The sequence below is a fragment of the Lagopus muta genome, chromosome 1 (assembly GCF_023343835.1).
Source record: "Lagopus muta isolate bLagMut1 chromosome 1, bLagMut1 primary, whole genome shotgun sequence".
In the NCBI taxonomy this organism is placed as follows: Eukaryota; Metazoa; Chordata; class Aves; order Galliformes; family Phasianidae; genus Lagopus; species Lagopus muta.
The window spans coordinates 174,772,715-174,795,569 of record NC_064433.1 but is presented as its reverse complement, the minus strand read 5'-3'; the positions used below and the strand labels follow the sequence as shown (position 1 = coordinate 174,795,569).

At 39.3% G+C, this 22,855-nt stretch overlaps 1 protein-coding gene across 5 annotated transcripts in view; it reads left to right on the top strand.

Moving 5' to 3' along the window:
* CDK8 (cyclin dependent kinase 8) overlaps nucleotides 1–21,214 on the top strand; it is a 65,311-nt gene extending 44,097 nt beyond the window's left edge. For 2 of the 5 annotated variants that reach the window (XM_048933691.1, XM_048933688.1), the window contains exons 5-13: nucleotides 293–350; nucleotides 3,116–3,247; nucleotides 5,704–5,847; nucleotides 7,818–7,887; nucleotides 8,938–9,010; nucleotides 13,831–13,928; nucleotides 15,298–15,376; nucleotides 15,496–15,654; nucleotides 19,919–21,214. In XM_048933691.1, coding sequence (XP_048789648.1) covers nucleotides 293–350; nucleotides 3,116–3,247; nucleotides 5,704–5,847; nucleotides 7,818–7,887; nucleotides 8,938–9,010; nucleotides 13,831–13,928; nucleotides 15,298–15,376; nucleotides 15,496–15,654; nucleotides 19,919–20,044 — 939 coding nt within the window. In that variant the 3' untranslated portion in view covers nucleotides 20,045–21,214. The remainder of the gene's footprint in view (nucleotides 1–292; nucleotides 351–3,115; nucleotides 3,248–5,703; nucleotides 5,848–7,817; nucleotides 7,888–8,937; nucleotides 9,011–13,830; nucleotides 13,929–15,297; nucleotides 15,377–15,495; nucleotides 15,655–19,918) is intronic. The other 3 variants (XM_048933690.1, XM_048933689.1, XM_048933692.1) reach the window with 3 other exon arrangements.
* Nucleotides 21,215–22,855: the final 1,641 nt, after the last annotated feature.

Below are 22,855 nucleotides of genomic sequence, written 5' to 3'. Positions count from 1 at the left end.
ACAGCAATGTGGGAGGCTGCAGAGTGCCTGCTGGGGTGGCTGACGGTAGGGCAGCAGCATAGGGAGCACAGTGCTGGAGCACAGCCACGCTGGGAGGAAACGTGAGGGAGGTGCAGTCAGGGAGAGCCCGTGGCTGGGCCCTTGCACAGCTTTACCGTGGTAGAGAAACTTGTCATTTTGATCAAAACAAAACTGGTTTAAAACTGGCAAAACAAAGCTTAACTAACTTTTCAGAGACTGTGTTTAGGTTTATCGTGGTATATGTATTGTATATTTATTTTTTTTTCCACAGAAACCTGCTAATATTTTAGTTATGGGTGAAGGTCCTGAGCGAGGAAGAGTAAAAATTGGTATGTTGATATCTTTGATAAGTCCCAGTGTAGCATTTAAGTTAGAATGTTCTGGAGGTGCGGTTGTACCCCTTAAAGTAGTTACTGTCATACTAGTATTTGCTGGAGACATTGTCTAAATGCTGTGTTTGAGTGACTGGCTCCTTGATGTTAGATCCCTGCCAATGAAATGTGGTAGCCTTACCAATCAAAGCTGGAAAATGTCAATATGTTTTGTTTAAATGGGTGTTTGTGTGGGGCGGTGGGTGTTGATGTGGGGGTAAGGGAGTCAGCAAGGGAGGAGAGGAGAAAGAAATGGGGTTTTAAAACTTCGTCCATTTGCCCTAGTAATGTCATGACGTTATCTTGCTGCTGCTTCCAAAATCTAAATAGGAACTATCCACTGCTACTCCTAAAAACCTTAAAACTTCATAACGAAATCAGAGATGGCATCAAGCCTACAACATGTTTTTGAAAGGGCAGACAGGTCTCTTGGAGATCAGCACGAGGGATCCTAAAGTCCAGAAAACACAGGAATTCAGACAAAACATTGACTGAGAACTCCTGCTAAATGCTCCAAATGGGCTGTAAGTGGGTAGGAGTGACCCAACGCTTCCCCACTGTAGAATTTTTTGTGGGAATTCCTGCTCAGAGTGAGGGGATAACTCACAGAACTTCAATTGTTTTAAATTAAAGTAAATAAATACATAAAAACTAACCATAGCCTAACAGTACTAAGCAATAGCAGGCTGTGCATTAGTGTGTCAGTGCTGTGGGAACAGGCTGCTAATGCACAGCCTCCTTGTATCTGTTATGCGAATACAGCCCCATCTTATAGGCTTTTATTTATTTATTTTTAATTTATTGTAAAGGTAGTTCGTCTTTTTCACTTCCCTCTGGCTCTCTTTTATGAGGTGATTCTTCTGCACTGTTGCTCTGTACACTTACTGTTTTGTTTATCTGAACTATAACGTTAATCACTAGTGTAAAGGACAGGGCTATAGGACTTCCAGGGAGCGTTCGGTGCTGCTCTAGCTCTGCCCTCCCTTCTTGAAACCCAAGGGAATAGATAGGCCAAGGCTGAACACTTCTGCACATCCTACCCTGAAAGATTTTAGTGCCCCTCTAAGCCTTAGGGTTGACAGCAGAACTTGAGGTCTTCTACGTACAAAAGAGGGACAGCACAGACAGCAGAAGTGACTATTTCTTCCTACTGCCATATTCTTCATGGAGCAGTTGCTTCCAAAATGAAGAACGTAGGTCGTTCTCTGGGCATGTGCAGTTTGAACTGTGGTGGCGGTGTTTGCTGAACACAACTATTTGCTAATATTTGCACACAGACCACCAATTTATCTCTTAATGGATAGTTTTGAATTAATTTGGGAATAAGTTTGAACACAACCAAATTTAGTCAGACTGATCATGGACGGGTGAAAGATTCTGGATTGTACCACCAGTCCTCTGAGCCATCCATTCCCGGGGGGAGGGGGTGGGGGGACCCTGCATTTCTAAGTGTGTTATCAAAATGTAGATTTTTTTTCTCATATTCTTAAGATATTACCACAGCAGGAAAAAAATGCAGAAATTAAACCCATAACAAGGGCATCCACTTTTCCAGTGCAACTAATTTCTCTAAAAAATACATAACTGGCATTTAACTTAAAATAACTTTTATAAGCTTTTTGCGTCATTTTGAGTATAAAAAAAAAACCAAACAATTTCTGCAGACTATTAATTTTTTATAGATGCTAGTGACTTGATCGTATCTTCAGTAATCTATAATTTAGAAAATGGCAAAATGTTTCTCTTTTTAAATGCATTAAAACAATCATAAATAGGAATGCATATGAAAAAGTAGTTCAAGTTGTCTAGTCAAGTTAGAGACCCATATTACACCGCAGATTTCCCCCCCGCCAGTGAGCTATAACAGATAGTTTCTTGCCCTCAGAATGGCTGCTCATCTCCTTTCAATCTTTCTCAGCATGTGTATACCCCTGCACCAGAGTCCCTGTTCTTGGGATTTGGGGAGCACTGGGTAGACAAGCAGATCCAGTGGGTGAAATTGCAATTTTTAGTCTCTGCCCATTTTCCTGTATCATTTCTATTGCCAGCTAGCTCAGGCAGCTTCCTAGGAAGATATATATATTACCAATTCTAAAAAGCAGTTTTTAATCCCCCAAGCACAGCTTAAAATCAGAACCTTAATGATGTCTAGTACTGTTATGTTGGTGCTGGAAATAATAACTTCTTGACAGAATATTGCTAGGGAGGCAGGTGCTGTAGGCTTAGTTGCTTTTTCTGTGGAGGAGAACTTGCTACAGCTAACTTCATGAGTAGGTAGCTTTTGTGGCATGCACGTATGTATTATAAATCATTCTAACCTGTGCAGAACTTGTGTTTTGCTCACATGTAAAATGCTTCTTGAAAGACCATGCAGTATAATGGATTATTTTACCGGAGAACATCAGGTAAAATGAGTCAGGATTTACCAGTGTCCTGAGAGAAGTGAATGATACGCTTTTTCAGAACAATGGTTAATTCTTCGTTCTAAATGGCTCGTGTTAGTAATGATTTATAATGATGTACTTTGTAGGTGATGGCATCCAGTAACTTCTACAAAAGCTTTAAGAACATGAAATCTGCTCACAGAATTCCTATCTGCTGCAGTCTGTCTTTGTGTTTATTTAGCACAGTGATGGTAGCTCTAACAAACTCAATCAGTTCATTATTAAAAATATACGGTAGTTTTCCTAAAAGACTAAAACACCTCTCTTTAAATTTTGCAGCTGATATGGGCTTTGCCCGTTTATTTAATTCACCTCTGAAGCCTTTAGCAGACTTGGATCCAGTAGTTGTAACGTTCTGGTATCGAGCTCCAGAGTTGCTTCTTGGAGCGAGGCATTATACCAAAGCTATCGGTAAGTAAAATGGAGGATAACCTGCTGTACTATTGTTCATGCAGATTGCACCCAGACATTGAATACTATTAAACAGTACAAAGGTCAGCAGCTGTGATACTGAACTCTCGAGGAAACGCTTAACTTTGACAAGTTGTTTGTGGTTTCTGACTAGCTGTAGGAATGAAACATTTCTGGGTTTGGTTCAGAGTGCCCTGCAATGCGGTGTAATGGCTGCTCCTCAAGAATTTCCTAGCTGCTGTTAGATTTAAAGTGATAGGGATGCATCTTCAAACTGTTGGTAATACCCATGTGATGATGAGACATAATGTGTTGATTTCATTGCAGAGGTTTTCATCTAGTTTTATAAATGCTTGGGAAATATACTTGGGAAAGCATAGAATGGAGAATGTATTCACTGCACTGACCTGTATCAGTGAAGTTTAATGCAACGTGGCATTTTACTTGCTACTCCTCACTTGTGCACCTGTCAAAGTGTGTGAGAAATTAATCATGTTAAGTTTGCTATTTGTTATGTGTTTCTCTTCAGTGGACGGAAGTTGCCAATAACAGGTTCTGCTCTGTCAGGCCTGTTTTAGCCCATCCCTTGAGGCATTCAAGGCCAGGTTGGATCGACCCTGGGCAGCCCAAGCGGTGTCAGCCCATGGCAAGGGGTTAAAGCTCAGTGAGCTTTAAGGTCCCTTCCAACCCATGCCATTCTATGATTCTGTCTTTTTGGAAGCACACAAGTGCCTCAGAATTGCTTGAGGCAGTGGGACGTGGTCAGTGCCCTGCAGCAGGAGGGGCTGTGGGCGCACCCAGACCTGCAGCCTGGCTGTATGCAGGCATTGTGAGGATGGTGTTCATCATCCTCACATCACATCATTCATCAGCTGAATGCTGCCAGCTCCTTATTTCATCACTCCTACTCACCAGTCTGAGTGGCCATCACTGTGCTGGTCTTTCCACCTGCCGCTGGGCGGTACGAGTGTCCCCAAATCCAGAGCCATGGTAGGCTGTAGCTGGAGGGCAGGGATAGGCCTGGGCAGCTGGGGACGGTGTTCACCTCAGTGAGGGGAGTGAGAGACCCTAAGGTCTAAGATCTGGGAAATTTTCCCTCTCAAGCTGCTCATTTTCAAAATGTGTTAAAGCTTGACACATGTTTCTGGGGAAACAATTTCCCCTGCAGGGCTCCTCTTTTTCTGGACAAACGTGGAGGCTGTGCATTGGCACAGATGTTATTATTTCCGTAACCTGAAGTTCTCCTGTCAGGCTGCACATTCTTTTCTTAATATTGTGTCAATGTTTTTCTCAGAGATTTTAATCTTTGATTCAAATGTATTTTCAGCAACTATGTTAGTACCATATTTCTTGTATTAAGTACATTCTTTTTAACTGCTTTTTTTATAGTGTTTGCGTGTTCTTTTGTTTTATTGGTGTTTCCTTCTGGTTGCAGCATGTGAAACTGCATGGATAACCATGGCCTTTAGTGCATAATTTTTTTCAGCACTGATAAAAACTGGCTGCACGCAAGCACTGAGCAGTGGGGTTGTGTTCTCTGCATCATTGGCTTTTGTCCTTGTTCCTGACCTTTCCTTGTTCATTCAAGGTTTGATGTGGCTTTAGTATATGTAACTTAGAAACTGCTCTTGTATATACAAGAAAAAAATGGGGGAAGCAATTCAGAAGATTTAGACTGATTTTGCGGACTGTGACAAAGCAGTTAAAAATGAAAGTATTTTTGTTTTAAAAAATAATAACAAAAAAAACCCAAACCCAGGCTGGGGAGAACATTATCCAGAAAGAAAAGCATAACTTTTTTTTTTTTAAGAACTTTTTTTTTTTAAAGAGGGTGAGATGCTTGCGCATAGAGCAGTTTTATTACTTTACTGCAAAACTCTGTAGCTAGCATTTGGTTATTTCTCTATCACTGCTCACATTTTTTAGGGACCTTTAAATATTTGTTAAAATGAGGGGCTGATCAGAGAGCAAATGTTTTGATGGGAGCAGTGTGACCTTGAGCAGGTGACGTGTTGGTTGGTTCTCCAGTTGTGTTTGTATGGACAGCTAATCAAATAGCTTTTGTTGGGGTTTTTTTTTTCTTTCTTTGTTTTAAATCAAACTCACTTTTACCAGTGTGGTAACTGTGTTTAAAAATGAGCAAACAAAAATAAATGAGCAACAGCACTGAACACACACACACACACACACACAAAAACCCACCAGAATAAAACACACAAAATGAACAACAACAACAAAAAAACAAACAAAAAGCCCCACTAAACTTTTATGATACTTGTGTTACTGAATTATGGACCTGTAGCTGAAAGGGAAATCTTAAGAAGTGTTGTACAATAGAAACTTGGAATTTTCCGTGTAGGAACCTTAACCCATAAGTGGAAAACTAACATTTTACTTCACCAAGATGCTTTTGGAAAGATTCATTTGATGTTTATTTCTGTTCTCCTTTTCTAAAGATATTTGGGCCATAGGGTGTATATTTGCAGAGCTGCTAACATCAGAGCCAATATTCCATTGTCGACAAGAGGATATCAAAACTAGTAATCCTTATCACCATGACCAGCTGGACAGAATATTCAACGTTATGGGATTTCCTGCAGGTACGTGTTGTCTTTTTTATCACGGCTGTTCAAAGAAAGATATCTGTATTGTGTTTTTTGCATATGAAGGTGGCAGCTGACAAAAGCAGCAAAGCTGTTTAAACACAAACTTTGTCATGAGTCACCTAGAATCTAATAGTTACATCAAATATTTTTCCTGTTATTACTGATGTGTTTATCTATGCCTATAAATGTATCAATATTCTGTTTTTAAAAGATCTCTTTAAATGATGGATGATTAAAAACAATATAGAATATTTCTGGGACTTCTCCAGGATTGATTTTATGTTTGAAAAGTGATCTATGATTGTATAAAACCAAGAACAATACCTACATTTTCTGAATATTATGTGTATGCTAAATTAAAGAAAGATTACATTTGGAATTAGAGGAGGATGTTTCTTTTTTTGTTTCTCCCTTGTAGAAAGGTTATCTTCCAGAGAAATAGTATTTTGTCCAAACCAGAAGAAAGAACTGGTCACATGAGCCAAAACAAATCACAGCGTGGATGTCTCCTGTTGCATTTTCCTCTCAGTGTTGGTCATTTTTTATTCTACAGGATATCTTGAATAGTTTCATTTCAGCATTTTTCTGCTAGTACTTATATGATTGCAGGTGTCTGAATTGCAGGGGGCTTATTTTTACCTTTCAGTCATCTTTCTCTTCACTGCTTGTGTTCCCTGTATTCTCTGTTCCCATTTAGTATTAGTAACCTCTTTCTTTGCTGTGCTGGTGGACTTTCTCCTTCTCATCACACAAAGTTTGTGGTCTCTATTTCTGTGTGGTTATTGCTCTCATCTTTCCCTTTGACTTTCTTTTTTCCTTTATTTAGTTCCTTGCTTCCATACTGCTGTATGAGATTGCTATAAGTGTTGCCTTTGCACATGAGGTGGATTAATTTTAATGAAAGCCCCTCAATCTATCCTCTTTAAGCACTACTTAACTTCTCGGTGTCTAGCCTAGAATTTTATCATTTTCTTGTGCTTTTCCTTTCTTATTTGGAGTTGATATTGTCTTTGTGTAGCTTACACAAATAGATAACGATCTCATTGTTTTTTGTGTTGGGTTTAAATAGTGCTGTTTTATGGTTTACTCTCAATTCTGTAGGTCTGTTTTTCTCACAATTACTATTTTTTTCATTTAATAGCAACATTTTTTTGACTGACAGTTGCTGTATTTGAAAGTTTCAGCTGTCTTGAGAAGGGGTAGGGAGAGGAACAGAACAACAGGGAAAGTAGAGAATGTCTATGGATTTATGTATTAATTTGATACTTCTGAGCTCCAAGGATTTGCAAATATGATTAGTTTTGGTAAAGATTTGACTTGAATCAAACTGCTTGTCCATAGAATTTTTTTTAGTAGTTACAGAGCATAATCCATTTGAGGCTAACAGGTGATGTTGCTGAGTGTTGTTTTATTTTTAAAGGCATTTCAGGCTTTGTGCATACAGAGAGTTAAGATTAAATGTCATTTAATTGGAATGTGCTAATGTTACCCCACCTTGACCTTTTCTGGACAAACAGGATTTCTTTTAGGCTGAAGCTGGCACAGATTTACACAGTACCTCCATGCATTTTCCTGTAACAAAACTATCAGAATGAAAATGAATGTTTACTAGACTTGGGTGTAATCCTACCCAGTGATCACTGTTGTTCCTAAATAAATTAGGGAACCAACCTGAAGGGTGCAAGTGCACTGGGCTGACATGTTTTTCTTCTGTGTTGTCCTTTGGTCATATGGAGATCTTCATTGTAGCTGGTAGGTTTTTTTTTTGGAGTTCTTGAGTTACTTAAAAATAGAATCTCTTATGAGCTGAGAAGATTAATTGTGAATAGAGGGAATGTAAAGAAATAAGTAGCTATAAGCTTAGAGTAGCTGAATGAAAAAAGTAGGGTCCACAATGGTACTTTAAAAGCCTTTGTTGTAGTTAGGAGAAAGAAAAATAAAGTAATAAATACTGATTTTTGCAGATAAAGATTGGGAAGACATAAAAAAGATGCCTGAACATTCAACTTTAATGAAGGATTTCCGAAGAAACACGTAAGTCTGTGTTGAGATGAGCTTTCTGAAGAATGCCTATTTTATTTCTCCCTCCTACTTTAAAGTTATTATAGTTTAGGTTGTTTTCATCCTAAGCAGTGGCTATGTAACTGGGACTTAGATTCTGAAGAAGTAGAAAGTTGGTTTTTAATGGTAAAGTTGATCTGTTGAGTTGATGTGAATCATAGAAAAGTGGCCAGACATGGACAGCAAATGAGAGAGTGGCAGGTGTGAAACTACTGATGCCAGTAAGACCTCAGACAGCTCTGAAGATTACTAAGCATAGTTTCTCAGAGCTGCTTCCAAATCTGTGGTACTGAAAATGATTCTCCTGTGATAGCTGCATATAAGTAGTCTTGCAAGCTTATAGTATTTCTAACAAGCTGAGTATAATTGTCAGTCATGATACCTGGGGTAGCTTATGAAGGAAAGAATATCTTAAACATGTTGTTGTCACATTACCAGATTCTAATACTTGCCCTTAAGACCCTACCACTGTTGTCTTTTTGCTTCCCTACTGATCAAATTGAGGGATTTGGAGCTCTGTTATTATATGTTTCTTGCATCTGCAATGCTATCGCAACAAACCATTTAGAGACCTTATTTCTGAGCTTCTGCTCAAAAAAGTGAGTTTGTGGATGTTCTTGTAACAACCTGCACGTTGTAGGACAGTGTTGACACGGACATGGCATTTATCTCAGTGTGTCCTAATATTAGAAATACATAGAATTCTCTGGATAGAATGAAACTGTTCAAACTGTTACAGTGAAGTGGCTATAAGTCCAGGTTTGCTGACTGTACATGGTTTAAGAGTAGGCTTTTTATATTGATGTGATGTGTATTCACAAACATGTGAGAGGGAACAGATGAATTTCTGTAGTGTTTGAATGCTTTTTAAGCAGTCTTCTGGTCTTGGTAGTTGCTGCTCTTTCTGTGCTTAACAGATTAGCAAAGACAGCTATTCTCAATAATATGTTTCTTGAGTGCTAAGAAAGCTTTGTAGCATCACTGCTTTGCGTATTAGAAATTTAATTTTCTGTTCTTCTCTAGATACACCAACTGCAGCCTTATCAAATATATGGAAAAGCATAAAGTTAAACCAGACAGTAAGGCATTTCACTTGGTAAGTTCCTGCTTTCACAAAATAAAATAAAAATCCTTACATAAGTTAGAATTGTTTAGATTGAGAGTCTGTGACTAACTTTATTTTATAAATATTATATTTCATCTTTTAAATAAAGTTAGTAATAAGTGATATATGATTTGAAAGTTGCAAAAACACATTATCTTCTCGCAGTAGTATAATTCTGTGAGCTATTCATCAGATTAATTCATTTATCAAGTGTATTAGAAGTTTTCGGTCTTGAAACAGTATTAAATGTGTAGCTATATTTGCAATATTACTATTATTTTTGCTATTTTGCTGCTTTACATACTTCTAATAGCCTATTTTTTGTTTTAAAAATATCCTTAATCACATTATTTTCTACATATTCATTTTAAACTTACCACTCTTGCTTATTTGAAAACAAAACAACATGAATTAAGAAAATAGCTGCCAAATCAAAAGAGCCCAACATTTTACTTGAGACTTGTATGTTTAGAAAATTACATAATGTGTGTGTTCCTGGTGCATTAATCTTTAATAGCTTTTTTTACAGAAACTTTTTAGTATTCTTCAGTACTCTTACAATAGTTAGTTGTCTCTAGAACATAACACTTCTTTTTGTTTAGACTTCCATTAAAATAATACACTTGCAATTGTAAAACACCCCAGCTAATTCCAGAACTGGTGAATGCATGGATAAGTGTGGTTGCCAAGTTGCTTTCATTTATCAGCTTGAACTAAGTAGAATTTTTCCTCTCCTGACACTGAAGTACAGGTTTCCTTGTCACATGCGGAACTGATGTTACATGAGACAACTTTGACTCCTTTCTGTTTTTCCAGCTTATTTTTTTTTCCAACTCTTTCTTTGGTTTCTGTTTTCCTGCTTAAATGTGCCCTGGAACATGGAGACCCAGCAGCTGCTCCTGGTTGATTCATTTTTCCTTTTATCCCATGGCATGTAGTCACAAAGTCATACAAAGTATACTGTATTTTTCTTATGTTGCTCAGGCAGGTGATCTTCTGGTTCAACAGTTTTTTATAGACAATATTTGTAATGCTAAGTGAAAAATTCATGTCTGTGCTGTTGCCTGAACAAGGGGACAGAATAGTTTGGATGTCTCCCACACGATAATGGCTACACAGTCATTAAATTTGTCTTGTGGTTTTAGTTTTTTGTTGCTGATGATTACAAAGTTTGTTCACATCTTGTCTGCACATGATGGGAAGGCTTTATAAGCCAATTTCCTAATAAAGTGCCAGAATTTTATAATGTTTTTTATGCTTGTGGTGTTCTTTAAGTGTGTTGGCAATTTTCTTTTTTTCCCTTCTTTTCACTCCTGTGATTGCTTTTGAATTGAGATAATAGTTCCACAAAAACTTTGTGCAAACTCGGGGAGTTGAAAATGCCTATTGTGACTCCTTGTGAATGATGTGAAAAACAAAGCTGGATTGATGGCAGTGCTGGGAGGCCTCTATGGATTAGCAAAGAGCTCCTGGAGTTACCTAAGCACAAAAAGAAAGTCTGTAGGGAGTGGAGGCAGGAACAGGTTACCTGGGAGGACTACAAAGAAGCTGTCTGAGCAGCCAGGAATCAGGTTAGGAAACTAAAAGCCAGATAGAATTAAATCTAGCCAGGGACATCAAGGGGAACAAGAAGAAATTCTAGAGGTGTATCAGTGATAAAAGGAAGGCCAGGGAAGATGTGGGCCCTCTCTGGAAGGAAACTGGAGATCTGGTCACATGGGATACAGGGAAAGCTGCTCAGTGTTCAGTTATTTCTTTGCTTCAGTTTCATCACAAGGGTTCTGGCCACACTACCCTAGCTACAGAAAGCAAAAATAAGAACTTGGAGAAGGAAGATCAGCATGCTTCAAGTGAAGATCAAGTCTGAGGCCGTCTAAAGAACCTAAAAGTTCAGAGTCCTTGGGACCCAATGAGATCCATCCACAGGTTCTAAGGGAACCGGCAGATGATATGGTTCGGTTGTGGTTGGTCTCAATGATCTTTAAGATCTTTTCCAACCTGGGCAATTCTATGATTCTGTGATTCTGTGAAGTTGCCAAGCTGCTATCCGTCTTTTTAGAAAAGTCATGGCAGTCTGGTGAAGTTCCCACTGATTGGAAAAGGGAAAGCATAACCCCCATTTGCAAGAAGGGAAAAAGGAAGATTCAGGAAACTACAGACCAGTCAGTCTCACCTCTGTGCCTGGCAAGATCATGGAGCAGATCCTCCTGAAGGCCCTACTAAGGTGCATGGAAAACAAAGACGAGGTGATTGGTGGTAACAAACATGGTTTCACCAAGGGTAAGTCGTGCCTGACCTACCCTTTTATGATGGAGTTACAGCGTCAGTGGATAAAGGAAGAGCAACTAATGTCACCTACCTGGACTTTTGCAAAGCCTTTGACACACTCCCGCATTATATCCTGGTCACCAAATGGAGAAAAATAGATTTGATGGGTGGATCACTTGCTAGATGAGGAATTGGCCAGGCTTCCACAACCTCACTGGGCAACCTGCTCCAGTGTCTCACCACCCTCACAGTGAAGAATTTCTTCATGATACTTAGTCTAAATCTTTAAAGCCATTTCCCCTCATCCTGATGCTACATGGCCTTATGTAAGTCCCTCCCCAGCTTTCCTTTAGGCCCCCTGGATGGGGCTTTGAGTAGCCTGGTCTAAAGGGAGGTGTCCCTGCCTATAGCAGGGGGTTGGAACTAGATGATATTAAAGGTTCCTTCCAGCCCAAAGCATCTGATGATTCTGTGATTTATTATGTTCTAAACCATGCCATTAGAACTGAAGGCTGAGGAGAGGAAATGCACTTTCTAACTTTAGCTGTCTGCCATATGGAGGTCTGCACTGTGGTTGCATATGCCCACTTATAGCTAGTAAAAGGAGATGATCAACTCATACATAGATTGTGACACTAGATCTTTATAAAAAGGTTAATCTCATGAAAAGTATGAAGAGCAACTGTGAAATTCATGCTATTTACATATGTAATTTCTGCACATCTTGTTAGATGGCTTATTTTTCAAAACAAAGTGCTCTAAGTCAAAAGTGCAGCATTTCTTTTGAAGATCATTGTCTGTGACAGTACGTCCAGTGGGTGGCATACCTGCCCATGGCAGCTATGGGGGTTGCAACTAGATCATATTTAAAGACCCTTCCAACAAAACCATTCTGTAATTCTATGGTCAAGGTGTAGTTTTGACTCAGGTGCTGTATTCCAAAATTATACATGAAGGATTTTTATTTTTCTTTCCCTGTTACTATCTGAAGTTCAGCTCATTCTGCTCAGAAAAGCTGTGCATCTAGCACAACTGTATTCCACAAAATAACTGCTGAATGGATGGACAGAAACAGATGCACCTGCACCACCCTTTTGAGAAAGAGAAACTTCTAAAATGCAGTACTGCTGTTTCAGTACTGGAGTTAGACAAAACCTCTATGGTCTGCAGATCCTAAACCAGAGAAAGATCTTAAACATATGGAAAGAACATGGTATTTCTAATGTATTTTTTATTGAAAATTGCTGTTGAGATGTCACAGTGGCAGATGTGTGAAGTCCAGACAGCTTCTGAAAATGTTCAGGTGATTGCAAAATTAGACTAGAACAGCAAAACACATGCAAGAGATGTTTTTAAAACCACCTTTCAGTCTTCAGTGTTATGCTGAATTTAGACTTCAAGTTTGTTAGTGGTATTTTAAGTTGGTAAGGATGAGATTCTGGCTATGTATCCTGAGCATTTCTCAAAGGCCGTGCATCTAAGTACCTGTGTTTGAAACTTTCCGTATCATTTTCTCACTTTGCTTTGATTAGCAGGTTTGTTTTATTAAATTTTCATCTTTGTGTGTTACCTTAGGGTTTTGGTTGTGCTCCCTGTCACTGAAACATCTTGTCTGCCATTTTAAAAAGTTAGGCACAGGGCAAATATCGTGTGTGCTTCTTAGCCCTCTTTTAATGCATTCCAGTGAGAGCAAGATGTGCCATGTCAAAGGGTAAGGTTTTGCTGGTTTTTTAGTTGACCTGAGTTCAGCTATTTTCTGAAATGTACTTTACTTTGTCTTTTGCATGTTCATACTTTATCGGCAATGATCATCTTCACTGTCTTTAACCAGCACAGATGTTTTGAAATACACTTTCTTTTCAAGTAGCTGTCATTTGATCTGATTTATCACCTTCATGAAATAAAGGCCCAGGTCTTAATCTGATAGAGAAATGGCGCTGGATCCATTTCAGCGTACCAACAACGTGTAGCAAACAGTTGTGTTGGAGAATCTGTGTTTATCAGAAGAGACAAATACGTGCAGGAATGGGTAATAAAAAGTTGTGTAGCCAGGTGGAGTTTTTGGATGTGCTGGTGGCCGCTTTATCATGTTTTCTGAATTGTGACTTTATAGAGATCTTCTGAATTCTATGGATGACAGTGGAAATATATTGATGTGGCAATACAAAATAATGAGGAATAATGAGTATGGCATCACTTTTGCTTATCAATTGCTACGTGTTAATTAAATGGTGTGATGTGACTTCCTGTTAAGTGTAGTTATGAAGCCAATTATGCACGTGTTGCATGTAGCAGGAAGTGACAGGCTGCAAAAACTGATGGTAAGTTATGGATGCTCTGTGTGGAGCTGTGTTTTTAACAAAAGAAAAGAATGGGGTTCCTGCCATTTATGGTTAAGGTTTTGACATCGGAGACATTTGTATCAGTTGATCTTTCAGAAATAATGTAGTCTGAAATGAAATTCGTTTACAAAATGAATATTTTGTAAATTCTGTTATATCAGTTCTGATAATGCAGAGCTTTTTATCTTTCATTTTATGTAGCTTCAGAAATTGCTTACTATGGATCCAATAAAGAGAATTACCTCAGAACAGGCTATGCAGGATCCATATTTCTTAGAAGATCCGCTTCCCACATCCGAGTAAGTGGTCAGTTTATTAACCTATCAGTACATCCAGAGGTGCCTTAGAAGTGCATGCTTTCTCTGCTATAAATGTTGGTGAATATTGAGCTGAATACTTACTGTCTAACATCCAAAGAAAGCTCTAACAGCTAAAACGCTGTTTGAGGATTTTAAAATTAAGTAGCATTCTTATTAATCTCTTGCTTTATGGAACTTTGATCCTGTTAGTTGCAGCACTAATCTTGTTATTCACTGACAGGTTGATTAGGCATGCTACAGATCTTTGTAGACAACTGCTAAGTGCCTGCAGGTCCACTCCTCTGCTCCAGAATGCCAAATGACACTCACTAATAAGTTTACATTTTTCTGTCCTAGCCTTTGTTGTAAATTCAGTGGTGAAGAGACTCAGCTGTGTGTCTCTGTGTTGTCATCCTTAACAACTTAAACCTGTTTTCTGTAGATGCTCCCTTTTGTTTAAGCAGTGAGATTACAAAAGGAACAAAATTTAGAGACGATGAATAATTTCATTTTTAATGAACTTCTCCTTTCCTCAAAAAAACAACAGTGCAGAACATGAATGTGCACATCTTTAGAAGCGATTAGTGCCCATTGTGCATCATTCTCTACAGTTACTTAGGGTAGAATTTGCAAAGTATGGTATGTATATTTAAAAGCAGTTAATTAAAATGACATTATATCACTAAAATCTGCTAAGTTATTTATAACCTGACCTGCCTCTGTTATTTAATGTTGTCATGTGAATGATTTGATTGTGCATAATCTGGTTTTAGGTCAGTGCTTGACTTCTTTCTTGTATTAAGTTGGCATTTCAGAGCAAATGCACTATTAGTAATGCTAACAGGTGCACAGAAACATTATTACAAATGTTTTTTATTGCTAAAGGGCAGATAAGTCTTAACTTGTGCTAGCAGTAGCAAATTAGTGTGTGATCCATGAGATATGAATTGAAGATGAAACTTCCAGTTATTTTTAAGTGTTACAGGTGGTTTTGTTAATAGGCAGTGGACTTTACAGGCCAGTTTTTAATTGGATTTGGGACAGTGAATTATGCTGTGACTGGATGAAGGCAGCTCTGTGGTCCTCTGCAGATACCTTTCCAGCCATCAGTTTCATCACCAGTTACTGGAAACGCTGAAAACTGTTAGGAATTTGGATGAGTTTATCAGAGGCAATGTAAAATTTAAAACTAATGTGAACAGGTTTACTAAGTCTAGTATGTGGTGGAAGTAAGAAAAGGAGAACTCCATTTGTTGTAGATAAAGGCTCCCAGTGAGGCTACTTGAAACTAGTGTGGGTGGAGTATGGATCTTACAGGTCTAACTTTTCTGTTCTAATACAGTGATAAATAGACTTTTCTGGGGGGCAGTGTTTTTGCAGGTTGTCAAATCCCTTACCCAAAACGAGAATTTTTAACAGAAGAAGAACCAGATGATAAAGGAGACAAAGTAAGTACTGGAAGAACGGTATCATCGTGCTTCACTGGCTTTCACACTATTTCCTGTTTTCATGTTTTTTCATGTACTGCTTTTGAGTTGAAATTTTTCTTTGTGTTTAAACAATTGAGAAGAACCAGCAGCAGCAGCAGGGCAATAACCATACTAATGGAACTGGTCATCCAGGGAACCAAGACAACAGTCACACGCAGGGACCCCCACTGAAAAAAGTGAGAGTTGTTCCTCCTACCACTACCTCAGGTGGACTTATTATGACCTCAGACTATCAGGTATTCTTTTTTTTCTTATCTTGTTTGATTCTCATGTTCACAACAGAATTTCTTCAAGCTAATAAAGTAATCCTGTAAATGGTTTTTTTTTGCATCCATCAGATCAACTGCATTTAGTTGATGGTTTGCCTGCCAATTAATATGCTGTTGCTTCTTAAGTTTGCAGCCCATTCAACTAAATTAGGATCAGAAATTATTATAGCTACTAATTATTGCATTTGTATTAGGCAGTGCTGATTGTAGATCAGGGGCCTGTTGTGCTTCTCTCTGTATGACCTAAAAATAACATTGCTTATTTTGACAAGCCTGCAGTGCTAGGAGGCAAAGCATATTGCAGTAAACAAGCTGAGTTTGAACAAGGGTTTTAGTTGGGTAAATGGACTGAAAAGCAGAATTTTGGATGGCAAAGTTGACATGAAAACCAAGTGAGGTTCCAGATCGAGTAAGCCCAGTGTTACTGATATGAGGAGACAGGTGCGATGGCAGCAATCAGTAAGTGAAGAAGTGAAGTCAAATTAGGAAATTGGAAAAGGGGTCAAAAAATATTCCACAGTCTGCACAGGGAATGTTATCGAAATGTATAGGGTTAAATGAGATTGCTCTTGAAGAATTAAAGACAGAACATTCAGCTAAAGCTAGCTAGAAATTACAAAAGAGGGGCAAGGAAGACATTTTTCAGGAGATGAGAAATAATGACCTGGAACTCACTTAGCTATCCTTATATTCCACAGCAAAACTTAGGAAGAGTCAAAGAAGATTGCATTTGTTCACTAATAAAACTGTTGTTGTTGACTTGCTTTTCGCAGTTTGATAGGCTGTTTCTCCATGAACACGAATGGGTGTTGAAATCTTGTATTTCAGAGTTTGTTCATGAGAGTATCGAGTGTCCCAGGAGTCTGCCTGGGCACATGACCCTAGCTTAGAAAGATGGGTATACTTGGGGCAGTATGCACAACTTGAAAACATCTGGAAATGTAACATAGGGCCATTTTCAGGAGCCTTATTGAGACTCTTTGTATAAATCCCAGTGAGCCATGGTTCAGTTCATCTTAGGACATCAGTAATTTATCAGTTTTCAAGTTGTTCTCCTAGAATTACATAGATTTTTTGAGCTGTTTGAAACTATGTGGTCCATCTTAACTACAAAGTAGAGTGTTGAGTGTTGAGCTTCTGAATATAAAGGTGGTCTGTCTTTTATTTGGATTGTGCATCACAACACTCTTACTGGAGATTCATCTCTTTCAGTTTGTCAGGCTGCAAAGTTGATAATAGTGCTCTTAGCTGGCTCTTTACTATTTCTGTGCATCTATTTTTAAGGCAGCATATGCAGTTGTAACCCTCTTAATCTTCATGTCATCTTGAGTCACATATCTGGGGAGTTTGATATGAAGGTTGCATGTATTGTGTCAAGGAGCCCCATTTCCTTGCCCTATTTAAGCATCCTTCACCTAATTTTGCTGCTGTAGCTTGGCATTTGGAACAAACTTATGTTTCCACTTTTATGAGCAAGAGCTAAGATTGCTACCTGAGAAGTTAGACTGAAATTGCCTTGGAAGGAGTTGAACTAGTTTTGTCTTCAGTTTGTGTTCATCAAAACAGTTTTGTGTTCTCTGGTAGCCATCCCAGGACTGTAGATGGGGGCAGCCCTTGTCAACAAACTTAATTTCGGAGTACTTCTGCCTTGCAGTAGTGATAGCAGCTACTTTACTCCCTCAGGAGCTCGTTTTAATAACTTGATTGCTCCTAATTAATAGTTCTGCTTTCTTCAGGAAGCAAAACACTTGGTTCTATAAAAAAAAATTACTGAACAAACAACAACTACAACAAAAGGAAACCAAAAAATCTCTGTTCTTCCTCCCCTCACCCCTCTGTTTCAGTCTCACATGAAGGAAATGGGTTTTGCTCTGATCAGGTTATCTGGAAAATATGGTAGGCAAAGAGAGGAGATGTGCACTTGCTGGCACTGGAACAAAAGCAGTTAAATGTTGCCCGTTGGTGGTTTCAGGTGTCCCTGAAAACATTCCTCAAATTTCTTAATTCTGATCCTGCAGCTCAAAGAGACAGCAAGCAAATGTTACAATACAGCCCTGTGTTTTAATCCAACACCTACTCTTTGTTCTTCGTTTAATTTGTTGAAGTTCCCCTTGCGAAGAAGGATTGCCATCTTCTGGGCAGGACACACTACGGCAGTTTCCCTTTCCACTTAGAAGCTGAATTACTCTCTGCAGAGCAAGCTGACCTTCTAAATTCTTTCTGCTGTGCATAAAAATAGTGGACACATAGCATACAGACATCCTTGCCTTCTCCTTACATTTGCAACATGACACTTCTGAAGCTGATGCGATTAAATGAACTGAAGCAGTTCCAGTACTCTGCACTTTTGCCAGCTATAGCCCTCTGGGTGCTTAACGGTTTGTAAAGAGTACTGGCTATTTACATCTTGTCTTAAAACAAAAGCTGTTCATTGCACTAAGTTTCATGAAAAACATGACTTCTTTAATGAGCCCCACCTTATAACATCAGTTATAGAAGTAGAGATGCAGAAGTTGTTTACAGCTTCAGTGAATGGTGAATTTTTAAATGGCTGTGCTTGTGATATTTTCCAGTTTCCTATATAGGAGAGCCACTTTTGAGCAAAAAGACTGCTGAGGGGTTGGTTTTTTTTTTGCTCTGTGTAATGCATCCTGTGTCTGCTCTGTGGAGAGGGGTGACCCAGAGCTTTGGCACTTTCACTGAGTCCATCTCTAGAAGAGAAGGCAAGTGCCACAGAAGTTCTGTCGCTGTGTTAATGGTGAAGCTCAGCAGTGCTAATCTGTTCCTGCTGTCACTAAGTGCTGCTCTTGCCATTTCTTCTTCTTTACACTATGCACCTCTAGAGAGCCAGCTCCATCCAGTGAGCATATGTTAGCAAGTAGAGTTTGGCTTTTGATTTTTCCTTGCTCAACATCCCAATTATAGTTTCCACTCTATATGCCAAATGGCAGAAAAGAAGTAAACAAACAAAAAGCCAAAACCCAATCCTGTTATTTGTTTTCCAGCTGATGACATCGTTAAAGCTACTTTAATATTTTACTTTTTCGGGACATTGTTTAACCTCAGATTGGTGTATTCAGATCTCAGTAGCTCCACTTTGGCCCTGGAGTTCTCGCTATGGAGAAGTTTCCCAACCTTTAGTAGGAGCTGCTTTTGCTAACACGGATCTTGTGGTATCAAGAGTTCAGAAGTTGCACAGCAGTTTCCAAAACCTGTGATTTTTGTGTGTAAACTTACCCAGTGATCATATGCTTACATTCAAAGTCCTGCATGCAGTTCTTCCCCTTTATAGTTCCAGCTGTGTAAATAACTGACTTCTAGGCTGGGATTGAGTTAGACAGCTGCTGACATGCTGAGGTCTCCTTGCAGTGCTCCACTTGGTAAATAATCATAGAAATGCTGGGTGAAGGAGGCCTCTGGAGACCATCCAGTCCAATCTCCCACTTGAAGCAGGACTGTTGCTAATGCTAAATCGGGTCAGCCGTGGCTTTATGTAGCCGAGTCGTGGAAAGTTCCATAGACAGCCGCAGAGACTTCACCGCCTTCCTGGACAAGTTCTCCTAGTGCTGTGCTCGCCTCCTTGTGTATATTTTTTCCCTAATGTCCAACCTGAACCTCCCAAGCTTCTGCCATCGTGGCCCTTTTCCCTTGAAATATCTGGTTCTACTGAGAAGAGCTTGGCTATCATCTTTAACCCAACTCCAAGGAGCTATAAGGTTGCTAGGTGGCCCCTTAGCCTAAACACACTCATCATTTTCCAGCCCGTGCTCCCAGGCCAAGCAGAAGGTTGGTAAACGCATCCTTTGTAACAGGAGGTCTGAATGATTCCAACTGGCTCATCAGCACTGAGCTGCACAGATCTGAGCTCCAGCCCCAAAATACTTTCTTGGCAGTGTAAGGGAGCAAGTGGAGAAGCCTCTGATGTGGCTGATAGTAGCTTTCTGTAACATGCAGCTGTGCCATATCTACCTGGAGGGCTGTTGGGATTTGGCTCTGATGGGTGTGGATTCCCAAAAGGTAATTCAGAGTGGATAACTGACTGGTGGTAGCAGTGCCTTTCTAACCTGCTGTTCCTGATGTTCACATCAGGGCCTGTGGTAATCAAAGTGAGAAGAGTATAGGGACAGCAGCTGTTTTAGGACTGCGTGTGCTCAGTACCTCTAGAAGAAGTAACTCTGTAGACCCAGCTGATGAGAAGGATTACCATTCCTCTGCTTTTACCCCTTTCTAGCGTTCCAATCCCCATGCTGCCTACCCCAACCCCGGACCAAGCACATCGCAGCCACAGAGCAGCATGGGATATTCAACTACCTCCCAGCAGCCTCCACAGTACTCACATCAGACACATCGGTACTGAGCTGCATCCCAATAATGTCAGTGCACTGTTGCTAATGCTGCAGGACTGCGCAGCTGCCTGCCTGGAACCTGGCCTGGGCCACAAGAATGTACTGTACAACCACACCTTCAACACGTCTGATCGCCAAGTTCCACCACCTTTCACAGAATGGAGTAGTGGCTCCCAGTTGTACCTGTTGTTGGGTTAGACTTGAAAAGAAAGTGCTAGCACAGTTTGTGTTGTGGATATGCTACTTCCATAGTTTACTTGACATGGTTCAGACTGACCGATGCATTTTTGTTCAGTGACAGTCTGTAGCAGTTGAAGCTGTGAAATGTGCTAGGGGCAAGCATTTTTGTTGTCGTATGTGGTGAATTTTCTCGATGTAACAACCTTATCTGACCAATAGTACACGACATCTTTGAACTGGTACTTGAAGCATACAGTATGTGTTAACATGGCAAAAAAAGCAAAATAACCGTGATTCCAACTGAAATTATTTTGGTATACATTTATTTTTAGTGACTTTTGTGGGTTGGTTCATTTTCCACGTAGGTCAATGTTTGATGACCAACACAATTGCTACGATGAGGTTTTTTTATGGACATGAAAACGTTTGCATTTTTTCCAGCAATTACAAACGTCCCAAAGATTAATTTCCAGCGTAAGTTTTTGGTTTTGTTTTTAAATCTATGACTTGACTGGTATTAAAGCTGCTATTTGATAGTAAAATAAGTATGTTGTCATTGATATAAACATGTTTGGTTCAGCAAACAAGTGAAAATGATTGTCATAGACAGTGTTTTATTTTTTTTCTTCCTGTTGGTGTTAATGATTTGTGAGCATGCTTTGGGATTAAAAAAGCATGAGTGATATTCCCTGAAGAGGTGTGGCATCCGTTCAGATATTTCGTCATGATTTTTGAGAGCAGGCTTGGTGTAGTGGACTTCAAATTTCGTTCAGTTACTTCTTTTCTTCTTTTTTTAAATGTCCGCACGTTGTTTAGGGGTGCCATCCTTACAGCAGAGGATCAAGGTGTTAGGAGAGCCTTAGAATTTATGAGGAAGACCTTACCTACAATGTACTGTATCAAACTATTTTACATGAATGACGCAAGTATTCTGAATAAAAGAAAAATCGAACATTGTTAAAACAAGGTGTTATGTAATAAATTTATTTTTCATAAATCTGCACATGATCTTTGCCTGTATTCCTTCAGTGCGCGGCGCCCCAGTCCCCTGTTGTACGTATATATTGGGTTTTGTTTTCACAAACAGCATTTAACCTGCATTTCTGCTGCTTTTTAAATAGCAGAAAAAAGATAGATGCCTTCATAAAACATCATTGCCTCCTGCTGGGGACATCTGGTTGGTCAGCTGGAGGTGCACTGAATGTGGGTCCATTGCCAGCTGTGTTTTATGGATCAGACAGCTCGTTCTCATCTGCAAAATCCAGAGACCTTCTTGCTTAAGTAGTTTTCCTAAGGTTTCTTTCACTTTCTTGTGATCTGATACCATACCACGACTTTACGACATTAACATCTTTTGCAGTATGTGCAGGATTTTGTCTGCGAGCGTTTCATGGAGAGTGAATGTCCAGTTGTACGACCCATCTGTCCCATGGAAAGAGCAGGGAAGTTGGGCACTAAAAAATGCACAGAGGTGGGGGCTGGGTGCAGCCAAAGGAGAAACAAATCTGTAGCCAACCCAAAACGCAAACCAGGGGTAAGTTTGAGGTGTAATAAAAGTAATGGAGTAGAGAAGAGGTCTAAATGTTTTTGAGATGTAAGACAAAAGAAAAAAGGCAGAGCCCAAAGTTTATGCTGCTTGAGAAAGAGGAAGTTCAGCGATAGCCTGAGATTCATCGTGGACTTAATAGAGTCAAAATGTGACTTCCTCAAGTCTGGAATAAACTGAAATATGGAATTGGGAGTGCTGTAAAATTCTTTCTGGTGTCTTTTCACATGAAAGCTTTTCCCTTCTTTCCTAAATATTTATGTAGACTTTGAACTTGTGTGTTCAGTGGCTCTCACAGCTGCTGAAGGGGTGACAAGAGTAATTTTTATGCAGTTTTATTTCTATTAAATTTCTGTCAGCCCCGATTTTTTGCTTATTTGGACTTATTAATGCATGAGAATTAGTATTATTCATATTAATGCTAATCTTACTTGATACCAGTATATTCTGATGTCTCCAATGCTTTGTTTGAAAATAGCAGGCCAACATTAATTTATTTTTCTATAGGGATGTGCTGCCAGCTGACAAAAAGAACCCTTGCCATTAGTTTGCACTTGAATTTAATTTTCCCATTGAAAAGGTTATTTGGAGATGCAGGCACAGCTTATCATCTGATAATAGTGAAACTAAATTATGCCCTACATGTAGTTATAAGCTGTCTGCTCCTCCGTTTGCAGTCATTTCATTCATTCTACTCCATTCTTGTAAACGTATCACAGATTGCTTCAACAAACTGCAGTCCTACAGGGCAGTCATTTCTGTATCAGACTTGTTCTGATGTCTGAGTGTCACCTCTTTCTCCAGAACGGTGGGAATGGAAGGTTGTCAGTACTTGGTGTGACCTCTGCCTTCAAGAGAGGGTGCATTTCTACTGTTGCTAAGGCTAATTTTGTTGTGTAGGTGACAGTTATAAAATTATCTTCTGCACCAAATAAATTTCTTAGTTCTTAATGCTGTCTTAAGGAAGACTGTAGGAAAGACAGGAAATCACTATCCTGAACTATTCAAAAACAAAAGCATAAATTCATTCTGTCCGGGTTTGGCTTTGGGGAGCTTTTAATGTGAGGCTAAGGGAAGGTAAGGAAGAAGAAAGCAT